Raw genomic sequence first — 15283 nt, 5'->3', positions numbered from 1 at the left:
CCACAATGAGAGACAAGAATGGGATGATAATGCTAAGCTGCAGCAAATTTCTAAACACTCCCTCTTCTCTTATTGGAATTTTGTTCTTATTTCTCACTGTGAGTAACCTTGTTATAGGCAATAGGGTTAGGACTCCAATCAAATGGGCGGACACTGCACTGCCTCAATGTTGGGCTATTCTTCAACAGAGAAGACCAAAACAGGCCATAAGGCTATTTATCCCTGTTGGGAGCAAAACTAACACAAGGCCACTTTTTTTTCAGACTCAAAGGAAACAGATGGTACTGCTAGCTAATCAGAATGAATTCTTCTGTCATTCTAACAAAACATTATTTAAGTTTTTAGTTTTCTGTAGTTCTCATAAAGCATATATTCTTAAATACAAATAGTCTCAAGTTCTATAGGACATAAAGCTAATTTTCATTGTCAGTGAATGGTGAGGATTCTCCAAGAATCACTAAAATCATCAAGATGAAGAACTATATGAAGTTTAGGATTTGGGGGAAGGAGGAGTTTTAAATTCTCTTTGTCTCTCTCAGTTTTAGCTCTACTACTCACTGTGTAATCTTAAAGACATATATATAATCATATATATATATACACACTTATAGAGAAAAGTTTAAATACATAATATGTATAGTTTAAATATGTAGCGCATCTAGATTATATATAAAACATGCTTAATAATGTCAAATGTCAAAGCTTCACCTGTACTAGATCAGATGATTCCTGGAAATCAGTCTGGTAAAATGTTGACAAGTCATCAGACTTGACATCAGAAGACCAACTCTACCACTTACTATGACTATGGGGCAAGTCGCTTCCCCTGTAAAACAGGAATAATAATATTTGCCCTATTTGCCATGCAGGGAGGTTGTGACATAGCACATTCTGTCTTAAAGAGGTCTCTGAATGCCATCTCAAACCACTTCAAGAGGCAAGTGAAGACTATGTAAGCCAAATGGAAGAAAGGCAGCTCAAATAAGGTTCTTAAGTGGGAAGCTTGCACCAACCTTTTTCATAGATACACTTAGATTGCTTTTTATTCCATCAGAAGGACTTGCAAAATGTGCCACCACCCACCTTTAATGTCTTCCTAAAAAACGTCTGAAGCAGACGCCTAACCAGGCCAAGCCACTGCGTAATATCAACTCCAAAATGAAACACTATCTAGTGGAGAATAAGAATGCCAACGTGTTTGAATACTACAATGGAAAGAGTGCTTGGTGAGGTGTCTGATGTCCCAGAGACTCCAATGCTTGCCCTCTTGTCTTGTGTGGCCCCAGCTCTCCTTCCCTCTCCAGACCCAGTACCTCAGCTGGAAAATGAGTCCTAAATGACCTCCATAGTATCTTTCCACTCTATAATTCCTATGATTCCAGGAAATAACAATTGAAGGTCTTCACAAAGTCACTTTGATTTGACAAATTTGAAACCTGACATTGTTGTTAGCATGACTTTACTGACTCCTGGGGTTCAAAAATCAAAACCCCATGCAGCTGATGTAAGTAGGACATTCATTACCTTAGCTCCACAGTCTGCTCCTTTCTGAATGCAGAATCCAATGAAACGTGGGTCTGCCACTTTCACCAGGATATTATCAACACAGTAGACATGGATACCCCAAATGCCCCTCTTTTCCATATCTTCTACAATGCCATGGGCTGCAAGAGCTCGGTAAAGACCACCATTCCCATCTGAGAAGTAAAATAATTCATTAATGAAATGAAGCTTATGAAATGTCACCCCAAAGGCCATGTATGTTTCTAAGCCATACAAGGACTTCTAAGTTTCAGACTATAAAGTTGGAAAATAAAATGTTCCAGAAAGGAAGGAGTCAAATGCTAGATGATCATTAACTGGTTTTTTTTTTTTAATCTTTACCTTCTGTATCAGAATCAATACTACATATCAGTTACAAAGCAGAATAGCAGTAAGGGTAGGCAATGTGACAGTAAGGGTCTTGCCCAGGATCACACAGCTAGGAAGTATCTGATGCCAGATTTGAAGTCAGGACTTCCTGTGTCCTGGCTCTCCATCCACTGAGTCACTTAGCTGCTCCTAATCATATCTTTTTTTTTTTAATTTACCAATTTAGAATATTTTTCCATGGTTACATGACTCATGATTTTTCCCACCCTTCTTCACCACCCCCCCACCAGGAACTGACAAGCAGTTCCACTGGGTTACACAGGTATCCTTGTTCAAAATCTATTTCCATGTTATTCATATTTGCAGTAGAGTGATCTTTTAACATCAAAATCCCAATCATATCCCCATTGAACCACGTGATATGTTTTTCTTCTGCATTTCTGTTCCCACAGTTCTTTCTCATAAGTTCCTTTGCATTGTCCTGGATGATCATATCTTTTAAACACTTATGTTTAGCCAAAATAACAAGGACATCATCTAACTAACTTTAATTTCCTATCTCTGTTCTTTACTCAGTTCCCTCAAGTGTGTCATTTAATAAATTTATAAAATACAAATTCTTTTAAAAAGTAAAAGTTATCTCATATGGTTTCAAGTTCTATTAATGTCTATAATATGCAACAAGTTAATTATGAAGTTACAGCCCCAAAGACATGTTCTGCAGTCTCAAAATATGACTATTTGGAGGCATCATCAAAAATCATTTGCCAATGAATCAGAAGGATATAAATAATGGAAATGGAGATGAACTGGTATCTCTTTAAGGTGCAACCCCAAGGCTGTTTGTAGTGTAATTTCCACATATTTTTCCTCTCTACAAAGCCACAGGCAATGTTTAATAAGGAGCTTTTCACAAAATAATAAATAAGAGTATATCATGAGGATTTCAAAATTGAAATCTCCACCCCCAAAGAAAAAATATTTAGGTCTCTTTCCCTCCAACTAATCACACACTCCAACTAATCCAACTAATCAACTATTTTCATCTCTTTTTTTGGAGCAGAGTGGGGCAGAGACATTGGTATATTAATATGCTTTTTTCAAAGCATACTATATAGGAGTCTTCCCCAAGTTACTTGGTATAAAGGGAAAGGGGTCCAAAATTAAGTTCTGGAGAAAAAGGAGGAAAATATTCTATTCTAATAACAATAATTCACATTTATATAGAACTTCAAGGAAAAAAAAGCAAAATTCTTTGCACACAACAACCCTGTGAGGCAAGTGGATCAAATATTATTTTCTCCTTTTTCTTGATGAAGAATCTTAGGTTCCTAATAGTTAAGTAACTTAACTATGGAAAATCAATTAATAAGTGTCCGGGATTGGAGAAGAATCAAGGTCTCCCACCCCCAAGCCCAACTTTAAGTTTCTACTATCTCATTCTGCCTCTCTGTATCAAATGGATGGTTGCTAAAAATTAGTAGTTTCAAAGTACAACTATAAAAGCTTTATGAGAATGCTTACTATGCACAGGGTTTATTTCATATAAACAGGAGAAGGGAATAGGCAGCTTTTTGTAAATGATATTCTCTAGCATAACACATCTTCACAGTCAGGTAACCAAGTAGGAGAAGTAGAGTTTATAGGGTATAGAGGGCTTTTGATGTTTGTTTGTTTTTTTAATCCTAAATCAGGAGAGAAAAAATGTAACCTTAAAGACTTCCAATAAGGAATAGCTCACCCAAACACACACATGATATGTCCCTATGACTTGCCTGTGGTCACAAAGCTAGTCAGCCTCTAAGATGGAACTTGAATACAGTCCCTCATAGTTCCAAGTCTGGGAACAATATCCAACAAAGCATGAAACAAGAAGGCAGATGCTCACCAAAGATGTTCTCCACTATTATGGAGGGCACCTGGTCTAATCCAAAGGAAATTTTTGACATACATGGTACCCTTTAGAGAGTGAAGTCCTCCAGATACTTAGGCTCCATGGAAAGGCAACATGGTGTAGTACACAGAGCACTAAACTAGGAATAAGGAGGACCTCAGTTTGAACTCCATCTCAACAAATTCCTGGCTAATTAATTAACTCTGGGCAAATCCCTTACTAGTCCATTTTCTTCTTTGTAAAGAAAACATAACGATTTCATCTATCTCACACAGTTGTTGTGAAGACCAAACAGGATAGCATATGTAAAATTTCCAAACCTTAAAGCACTGTATAAAATATCAAAGATCATCATCATTATTATTATCATGGTCTCAAAGAAAATAGAAACATTCAAAGGTAACACTTGTAATTTATTCCATGTGGAAATATCTATCATTAGAACACCCAAAACAAACACATCTTACATATGACCAAGAAATCAGAATGATGCAGTAGAGGGTATCCTGAAGTGGGAGGAAAAATACCTGGGCTCTTAATTTGGTTCAGTCACTAACTAGTTCTTAGTCCCTTTTTCCAGTGACAACCCCTGGATGGAGACGTGGAAGGATGAAGGGACAGTCTTGGTCCGTATGCAACAATATAATTCTCCCTGGTTGTTCAGGAGTGAAAAAGAAATACGTTCATACCAAATGTTTTATGTCCCAAGTATATACTTCTGTCCAGTTCATGTGGAATCTATTGGCTGGAAAGCTATTCCCCCATCAGTAAAATAATGGCCATCTTAGAGGTAGATATGGAATAAGAGGGAAAGAAGGGCCAAACAAAGTAATCCAGTATTAACTAGACATAACACGCATCAGTTTAGCACTATGCTAGCAATGGTGTAAGCAAGAGGATCCCGAACAAAATAAACCCAGAGGGAAAAAAGCCCAGAGCACATACTTTCATGGGGAACCACCATATTGGTGATAGGATATAAAGAGCAAGGCTGAAGGGGAATGTTGCTAATTTAGGCTTCATGTATTAGGCTGTCTGTGTAACCTTGATCAGGTTGCCAAGGATCTCAGTTGCCTTTCTGAGGGATAAAATTCAATGGCCTCTGAGGGTTTTTCCAGCTCTGTATCTATGATCCTATGATCCATAGAAAAAGAAGGCAAGGAATAAGAATGGCTAGTTACAGTTATTGACTCTGCCTAACGTCATTAAATGTTTCTATGAAAACACAAAATTAAATAAAGTAATGTTATGGGGGGAAATTATTTCCATAGGAAACAACTTTGTACGTTTGGCAATCTGAAGACCATATGCAGACTAGCCTCAGGAGAATTACTGCCCCTGGGGCTCAAATGTTGGCTCACATCAATATCAAAATCAACTTAACAATTGATTTGTACCATGTGTGAAAAGTCAAACTATGTTACAATGGATTTGTGCTATGGTGACCTGAAGTTTACCATGAAATTAAACTGATCAGGACATCTTTATGAGAGTCATTTTAGTTCAAATATCTGTAACACTGTAACCTTCCCCAACTGTTATATATGTAAATATATGAGGCAGTGTCACATAACTAAGTCTGAAGCAGGATTTGAAATCAGGGCTTCATCCACAAATTATTTCTTTGCCTTCCTTTACATTTAAGTCCTTCTGAAATATCAAAAAGTAGGACCACATTTTGGTTTCAAAGAAAAAAAGTGAGAAAAAAGGTTTTCTTCTTCCCCTAAAACAAACTGGAATTGAGGAAACCAATAAAAAAAAAAGGAGAGTACCAAGCAGGCACCATTATAGGGCATAAGCAATATAGTGTAAGGAGAAAAAAATGACAGAATTATGGGTGAAGGGGGAAAGGCAAGGTGGGATGACAAATGGGTCTTCAAGAGGCCTGTTATGCCTCATCATTATAGAAGAGGATTGAAATGAATGATCTCTTAAGTACCTTCAGGTCTAAAATCTCGTGTCTCAATCACTATATGTTATGAAGAGTGAGGTTAAACATATCAAATGATCACAAAATGGTATCAAAACGCAACTTTTTACAACAGCGTGTTTATGCCCATACACATCATTTGTGTGCAAGCATGCAGGCATTCAGATGCAATTAAACTCTGTAAAATTAGAGGAGTTTATCACAGCCCCTGGCGCATGTCAGCTAAATGCTAACTACTCATCTGGAGTTCTTCCATCAAGCAGTATCTGAGGGGCAGTTTTGCATATAAAGGACACTTGGGTGGAGTGGATTAGACATAAAAGAGTTATTATTATCCCTTTCCAGGTTCTGTAATATCCATAACTTCCCATATGGCTTCTCACATACATAAATTACTTTTTTAACATTTGATAAGATTACAAAGAATATTTTGAAAGATGTTTCAATAGCAATTATTCCAACAATGAGAAAGAATGAAGATAGAAAAGACAAGTTAATTGTGAGTTTTTGAGAATGAAAGTCTCTAAAATAAATCTCAAAACTAATGGATGACTAACCAAACATTTTCATTTCATTAAGTAATTTATATATCTGAACTTTTGAAGAAGTCCTTTGAAGATCATGTCTAATGATCATATTTTATTATCAAAGCCTTAGAGAACAATTAAAGCTCACTTAGCTAACTGAAGTTTGATTACTCATATCATTAGCCTCTATAGTCATATTACTGATTATTACAGACCTGGAGCCATGGAAACTTTGCTCTTCTCTTCCAGAATAATTTTCCCATCAAACTGCATCGCAGGTAGCATTCCTTGTTGAAAAAATATTACATTCTCTTCTTTTAAACCAAAGTACTTGTGCTTAGAGAAGAACTCCTTGGTAGATTCCATTGTCCTACCACTGGTCATAATGTACCTGGTAAGACACAAGAAACATCCAAAAATCATGATTCTCTATGAACCAGAGAAAGGAAACCTGTCCCTGCAGTAATCTACACTGGGCAGAACATTGGGGAGGTATGGACTTCTTTACTGTCCTTTTCTTTCTCCCTAGATAATTCCTATTAGTTGCCCTCCAAGCACAGAGTATTCCTAGGATATTCCTTAAGTCAGTACTGGGACTCTGCTATGAAATATATCAAGGTACATTTCTAAGACTCTTAGGGTACCTGAATTCTTCCAGATAACTTCAGCACACATTTTATGTGAGACATCTGTAGGAATGAAGCTTAACTGCAAGTAATTTTACAAAAATTCTGAAATGGAATTTGAAATATCCTCTTGAAATATCTACTCCCACTGACTCTCCAAACATAAAACAATAAATAACCCTCTACCCTGACTGGCACAAGTGGCTCACTGGATAGAAACTCTGTTCTAGAAATTTACATGCATGGTGAGTGTGTCACTTTATGTGATGGACACACATCAGAACAGTAGAAAAATATTCAATCCAGACTGTCAATTATCCTCAACAATGAGTACTAAGCATATGCAAGAGAATCCTAATAAACATATTTCCAAGATAATACTGAAATGAATGATATACATTCCAAGAAGTTTGGAGAGGCATATAAGGGCAGATGCAATTCAAACAATTCAAAGAGAAAAATATGATTTCACTTATATTGATATGACTTAAAAAAGAATAAAGCAGTAAAGAAATTCAGTTTTCTCTGCCTTATTAATACCAAAAAAAAGAGAAATGCTATATGGGGACAGAGGGAGTAAATAAGGGATTAAAGAAACCAAACTACTATTAGCCTTAGAGAAATTATTTTTCATGTTTTCCACGACTGCCTGCCCCAAAGTAATAGGAAAATCCCATAAGTCAAGGCAAAATGTCTCCTTTGACTTGCAGGACAACAGATGTCACATGGGAAAGTCCAATGTAAAATGAATTGAGTTTAAAATGTCCTATTTTACATAGGCTACCTATAGTACCTCTAGTACTATAGTAAATTCTCTAAGTTACAGAATATTTTAGTTATAACCTTAGTTTTTCATACTTATAAACCTAGATTTTCAGATATTATCTTTGACGATCACAAGGCAAAGTCCTAGAGGATTAACACAAATTTTCAGATTAAAAAGTCACATTTATTCAGTATGGCTGATTCCTACTCTATCTCTATTACTCTTATGAAATATCTGATTCTCTCTCTTATTTCTAACCTTAAACAGGGTGTTTAAAAACAACAACACATAAGCACACCACCAATTGAAACCACAATGACTAACAAAATTTGTATGGTGAACTATTTGAATACAGATGTTAATGTAAGTGGTAAATGATATGACTACAATGCCCCTTTCTCCCAGTAATATCAGTACAAATGTCTTATTACTATAGTGAAAATGCATTTTGAACATTACAAACCCATTTATATTGGGTAATACTAGCCAAAGACATATTTACCAAGGAATGATGCATTGGGTGCCATGATGTTTTTCAACTAGCTGCTGTAGTTTCAAAATGCGCTCAGCTTGAATCTGGAAGAGAGTTTTATGTGATGGTAAACCCACATCATACATTCCTTTGGGATATGCCACACCAAGTCTTGTGCCCTGACCACCAGCCAGGAGCAGAACTGCCACTTTGTTCTGGGAAATCTGAAGAAGTCCTAGAAGAGAAAAAAATGTATTGATACCAACTGGTCACAAAGTTGTCTGGTTACATAGCTCTTTCTGTCTTTAAAGACTTAACTTTTTTTTAAAGTAACTATTTCTTGATCTAACACTCATATGTAGGTGACTCAGAGGACCACAAATGCATGATTTCTAGCTTTAAGGTATGAATGACTAGAAATCAGCACATAATTGTATTTATAAGTTTTTCTTAATTAAAATCATTCATTTGAAATGGAAGCCATGCTTAAAGCATAAGATATACTTCCCATTTTCTTTTGTGGGCTACTTGAAAGTCCTTGATATATATGAATCTTTTCATTATATTTTTCAATTACAAGCATTTCTTTTCCATATCCCCAGTACCACTGAGAAAGAAAAAAATACCTTTGTAACAAAAATGCATAATTAAGAAAAACAAATTTCCACACTGGTCTTGTCCAGAAATTAATGTCTTAAATTTATCACTTCTGTCAGGATGTGGGTAGCATTCTTCATTTTTGGTCCTCTGGAATCATAGTTGTTTAAGGCATTGATGAGAATTCTTAAGTCTTCCAAAATCATTTGTTTTGATACTACTGTTGCCATTATATACATCATTCTCCTGGCTCTGCTTACTTTGGCATGCATTCATTCATACAAATCTTTCTAGGTTTTTCTAAAACCATTTCTTTTATTATTTCTTATCACAACAGTTAAACCATATCAATAATAGGTGCCCACTACATGCTAGACATCCAGTTTCCCGTAGCCTTTATAATATTTGTCGTTTTCCCTTTTTTGGTCAATTCTGCCAAACTAATTTCTTCCCTTGAGGATTCTCTATCTATATCCTTTGACCTTTTATTAACTAGACAACCAGTCAGTCAATAAACATTAATTAAGCAACTACTATGTTCCAGGCACTGTATGAATGCTATGGATATAATGAAAAGCAAATGGCAGTCTCTGCCCTCAAGGAGCTCACAATCTAATAGGAGAGAAAATATGCAAACAATTATGTACAAACAAGCTATAAGCAAGATAAAATACAGGACATAATTAGCAGAGAAGTCACTAAAATTAAGGGGCCATCTAGAAAGATTTCCTGTAGAGAGTGAGATTATATCTGGAAGTTCAAGGAAGCCAAGGAAGCCAGGAGGTAAAGATGAGGATGGAAAACATTTCAGGCATAGGGGACAGTCAATGAAAATGCTCATTGTCCAAAGGAATATTCTGTGCAAGGATTTTCAAGGAGGCCACTGTCACTGGATCATAGGGCAAGAGAGTAGTTATAAGGTATAAAAAGAATGGAAAGGTAGTTAGGGGAGAAAGATGAGTTAAGAAGTGATGTGAATGCCAAAAAAGCACTTTATATTTGATCCTAGAGGTGATAGGAAGTCACTAGAGTCTACTGAAAAGACTTCCAGGAACTGATGCAGAGTGAAAGGAGCAGAACCAGGAGAACATTGTACTCAGAGACAGATACCCCATGGCATAATAGAATATAATGGACTTCTCTACTAGAAGCAATACAATGCTCCAGGACAATTCTGAGGGACTTATGATAAAGAATGCTATCCACATCCAGAAAAAGAACTGTAGGAGTAGAAACATGGAAGAAAAACAACTGCTTGATCACATGGTTCGATGGGGATATGACTGGGGATGTAGACCCTAATTTATCATCCCAGTACAAATATTAATAATATGGAAATGGGTCTTGATCAATGACACATGTAAAACCTGGTGGAATTGTTCACTGACTACAGGAGGGGGATGGGAGGAGGGGAGGGAAAGAACATGAATCATGTAACCATGGAAAAATATTCTAAATTAAATAAACTTTTAAAAAAGAGGACCTTGAAAAAAATTTCAAAACCAATCTATAAAACAAAATGGGAAATTAAAGATGATTTTAAATGTTTCCTTATCTCAAGGAGCATGCTCACTGAATTAGAAAAAAAAAAGATCTTGGTCTACTTTTTTTTAAAAAGAAAGAAAGAAAAACTTGTATTTCTGGGGCAATACTATTCTGCACTTTATTAAGTCAAGCTGTTTCTATGAGACATAAATTATAAGGATGAACAGACATGAACTTGATAGTCCCCACTCTGCTCACTATGTGGTCACAATATGCTATAACAAAAAGGAGATCTGTGGCCAACTATGGCTCCCTACTCTTTTTTTTCAATCCAGGCCTGAGATTTCCATTGGTGGAGGGACACTCTATCTCAGTTTAGCTATCTCTTCCCAGAAGCCCCAATTTCTTGGGTCATTTTCATATTCCTTGCTAGACTGCTTTTATTTCTATTCTCAGCCTAAGCCAATTATCTCTCAAATTACCTGATCACTGAGAAAACAAGGTCTAGAGCATCTCCATAGTTCTAAATCAAAGTCTGTTTGCCATCTATAAGCAACAGAGAGACCCTGGCCATCACTCACTGTACTTCCTAGTGAGATTTGGCACATAGTAATATATTTCCTTTAATAAATACTATGGGATTTTCTGCCTGGGCCCTAGATTCACTTCAAGCCAAGCTGAAAATGATCTTATAGTTATTCAAATTTGAGTCTGGCTTCTTTACCTCCTCTCCCAGTTGCATAAATCTCCCTAAATTAGCCTTTTCCTGGGTCTTACTCAATTCTCCCAGACTGTTCCTGCTTTCCAGCATTGTTCTTTGTTTCCTCATAAAAAGTTTTTTTTTTTTAATGGAGTGCTTACTATAACCCATAGACCACAAAATTCTCTAACTTTTATCAGAGTTTTCTGAGGTTCTATATTTCTACTGCACAGTTACCAACTACCACCTCTTATTCTTCCTACCTCTGGTCTCCAAAGGTACCATCTAGGGCATGACTAATCCCCTCATGGTATCAGATAGCCAGTATCATCTACCAAGAAACCATTTTGTAATTCTTAAAATGCTGTAAGTATAAACTGCTATGACTCCTTAGGAAAAAAAAAAAGAAGAAAGGTACATATCTTTCTTTTCATTGTATTCTTTTGTTTCTCTCAAGTTCTGTCACTCATTAAGACAGGCCAGATATTCTGGCCAATCTTAGTAGCAGACACAGAACTAGAGTAGAACACTCCCAAGGTATACACATATCTCTCCACTTATGTGCAGCCATTACAGACTATATAATCTGGACATTCTTCCTGAAAACTTTTATGGCAAACATTGCTAAGAGGTGACACTCCCAACGTCAAGTGCTTCCTGAACAACTTCCTGCTTGGACTACATTACCTCAAACACACACAAACTTGGGTATTTATTTGAAAACTAGTGCTGGTGGTGCACTGAGACAGCTGGAGGATTTTAATTTCATTTCTCAGCAACCTGACATGAGGGGCTTGGGAACATAAGCTACCCAATGGGTACAGGAAAAAATGAAATTCAAAACTGACATTAGGAGGAGGTATCTAAGGATTTGGGGGGTGCTTTTTATAGTTGAAAGTATTTCCTAAATAAATTTTTTTTCAATATGCAAGTACTTTCACTCATGTGAAATAATTACTCCTCATATGCTAATTACACTTCATGCTTTCAGTCGTATAAAGGGGAATTTTGTGGCTGCTTTTCTGAATCATATTTTACATATCAAGCATGATTGAAAAATGAACATTTTTTAAAACCTCAAATGAAGGAAATTGGCCATTAAATAATGAATAATTTTCTTTTTCTTTTTAACCCTTATCTTCCATCTTAGAATCAATATTGTATATTGGTTCCAAGGCAGAAGAATGGTAAGGGATAGGCAATGGGGGTTAAGTGACTTGTTCAGGATCACACACCTAGGAAGTGACTAAAGGCCATATTTGAACCCAAGACCTCCCATAGCTAGGTGTGGCTCTCTAACTACAGAGTCACCTAGTTGCCCCTGAGAATAGTTTTCTAAATGGGCAATTAACAACAGGTAATCTTGTAGTTTATACCTTATCCTCCCTCAAAAAAAAAAAAGACTACTCTTAACACATTTGCCTGAGACCCATTCACAGTTAGGAATGTGTCTCAATATAATCATCCAAAAGAATCATTATGATACTGTTAAGAAGTCTTTGCCTATGAGTAAAAATCTGTCAAGGGGAAAAATGGATATTTAATTATATTGAGGACTTTTAAGCATTCCTGATGAAAAGACCAGAACTTAAAATCTGATGTTCAAATACAAAACTAAAGAGAAGCATAAGAGGTAAGCATGAAAGAGAAAATCCTAAGGGACTCAAAAAAGTTAAATTATTTACATTCCTATTTGGGAAGATGATACATGTAACTCATAAGAACTTTATCATTATTAGGGCAGTTAGAAGGAGTCCAAATAGACGGAGGGCATGAGTATGAATTAATTGGTGAGATAATCTCAAAAAAAAAAAACTTCAGGGAGGAGAAAGAGGGATATACTGGGAAAAGGTGAGGTAAAACAGGAAAATTTTTCTCACATAAAAGAGGCATTCAAGGAAGAACTTTTAAAATGGAGGAAAAATGGGGGGTTGGGGTAGTAGGCAATTCTTGAACCTCACTCTCACTTGAAATGGTTCAAAGAGGGACAGATTTATATAAACACTCAGTTGGGTATGGAAATCTATCTTACCCAGTAAAGACATAGGAGGAAAAGAGAATAAACGATATTGGGGAGTGAGTAATAAAAGGGAGAGTGGATTAAAGAAAGCAGTGGTCAGAAGCAACAAAGAATTTTGAGGAGGGTCAAAATAAAGAGAATGAGAGAAGGATAAACAGAAGAAAATAGGATGGAGAAAAATACATTTAGCAGTCATATCTGTAAATGTGAATAGGAAGAGCTCACCCATAAAATAGATATAGATAGTAGAATAGATTAGAAACTAGAATTCAACAATATATTGCTTGCATGAGACACTTAAAACAGAAGAGGCTGGAGCAGAATCTATTATGCTTAGGCTTTAGTGAAAAAGACAAGAGTAGCAATCACAATCTCAGACAAAGCAAAAGCAAAAACAGACCTAATTAAAAGAGATAATCTGGGAAACTACATTTTTCTAAAAGGTACCATACACAATGGAGTAATATCAAAAAAATTTACAGCAAGTTTCTCTGATAAACACCTCATTTCCCAAATATATAGGGAACTGAGTCAAGTTTATCAAAATAAAAACCCATTCCCAATTGACAAATAGTCAAGGGATATGAAATAGTTTTCAGTTATCTAAATAGTTATATGAAAAAATTCTCTAGATCACTGTTGATTAGAGAAAGGGAAATTAAAACATCTCTGAGTATCCACTCACACCTATTAGAAATGCCAAATGCTAAAGTAGAGGAGGAAAAATAGGTACATTAATAAACTGCTCATGGAGTAGTGAACTGATCCAACCATTATGGAGAACAAGCTAGAATTATGCCCACAGGACCATAAAACTGTGCAGAACCTTTGACCTAGCAAGACCACTGTTAACTCTATATACCAAAGAGATAAAAAGGAAAAGGAAAAACCCTTTATGTTCAAAAATAATTACAGTAGCTCTTTTTAGTGATGGCAAAGAATTGGAAGTTGAAGGGATGTCCATCAATTGGAGAAAGGCTGAACAAGTTGTGTTATATCAGTGGTTCTCAACCTTTCTAATGCTGTGACCCCGCAATACAGTTCCTCGTGTTGCAGTGACCCCAAACCAAAAAATTATTTTGGTGGCTACTTCAAAACTGTAATTTTGCTACAGTTATGATTGGGAATGTAAATACCTGATATGCATTATGTATTCTCATTGCTACAAACTGAGAGGTTGAGAACCGCTGTATATGAGAGTGTTGGAGTACTGTGCTATAAGTGGGACATTTTCATTAAAATATGACAAGACCTATATAAACTGATGCAAAGTGAAGTGAGAACCAGGAGACTGTTGTGAACAATAATAGCAATGTTGTAATGATGATCCAATATGAAAGACTTGGCTATTCTGATCAATAAAATAATCCAAGACAATTCCAAAGGATTCATAAGAAAGAAATGATGAACTCCGAGTGCAAAATAAAATATAATTTTCTTACTTCCTTTTTTTGCTTTTTCCTACAATATGGCTAATATGTAAATGTGTTTTGCATGATTTCACATGTATAATTGATATCATATTGTTTATCCCCTCAATGGATGGTATATAATTGGAAATCTTGTGCCTTTGAACTACATTTCCCAAGAGCCCACTGACTTCCTGTCATTAAGTGCTGACATAGACAAGGGATAAATAGGGTGGTCTTCCATGGCTAGGTCTCTTTGCTTCCTGGGTCAGGACATTGGTAGAGCAAGTTGTTTGAACAGGTAGATTAGCCATGGGCACATGGTTTTATCTTGTTACCTTTTTATTTTGTTACTTCTAGTGATTATTAATAAATATTATAAAATATAATATTGAAATTATTGTATTTTAATTTTACAGTGGGCAGAGGTGAGAAATTTAGAACTTAAAATTTTAAAAGAATGTTAAAAATAAACAATTAAAAAAATTAAAATATAAAATGAAAAAGTATTTGTCTACTTCTTAACTAAGCATATTTACAAATGAGTTTGGATATAATTCTATACTATTTTAAAACTGATACCACTATAGATAAACATTTTCTATTGATTAAAAATGTTCTTTCTAAAACAATTTTAATGTACCTATGAAATCCTCTTTCAATCCTCACATAAGCAACTTCCTTTGCCTTTGAAAATTTACTACATGTCACTCAGTTTGTTAAAGTCAACATTCAAATACATGGTTAAATAAACACAAAAATGTATAGGCAATTTCAAAATTGACCATCCTGACCCAGGACTTTAAACTATAAATTAATATTACACCCTGGCACTGTGCCAAAAGTAGGCTTGAGTTATACTTAATATTTAATTCTATTAGTCTCCAATTTTAATTTTTCTGTTGTATCCCAAAGTTGTACATAACTCTCAAATTTCTAACATGAGAACATAAAGAGGCCATCAAACACTCACTTCTTCTACTAT

At 35.6% G+C, this 15283-nt stretch overlaps 1 protein-coding gene across 7 annotated transcripts in view; it reads right to left on the bottom strand.

Moving 5' to 3' along the window:
- UAP1 (UDP-N-acetylglucosamine pyrophosphorylase 1) overlaps positions 1–15283 on the bottom strand; it is a 49511-nt gene that overhangs the window by 18855 nt on the left and 15373 nt on the right. For all 7 annotated transcript variants that reach the window (XM_003340118.4, XM_056815463.1, XM_016429916.2 and 4 more), the window contains exons 3-5: positions 8118–8322; positions 6439–6614; positions 1525–1697 (exon numbers count right to left, since the gene is read on the bottom strand). In XM_003340118.4, the coding sequence (XP_003340166.1) occupies positions 1525–1697; positions 6439–6614; positions 8118–8322 (554 nt within the window). The remainder of the gene's footprint in view (positions 1–1524; positions 1698–6438; positions 6615–8117; positions 8323–15283) is intronic.

The sequence above is a fragment of the Monodelphis domestica genome, chromosome 2, assembly GCF_027887165.1.
Source record: "Monodelphis domestica isolate mMonDom1 chromosome 2, mMonDom1.pri, whole genome shotgun sequence".
NCBI lineage: Eukaryota > Metazoa > Chordata > Mammalia > Didelphimorphia > Didelphidae > Monodelphis > Monodelphis domestica.
The sequence above is the reverse complement of the archived record's forward strand: the minus strand, read 5'-3'. Positions and strand labels throughout refer to the sequence as shown.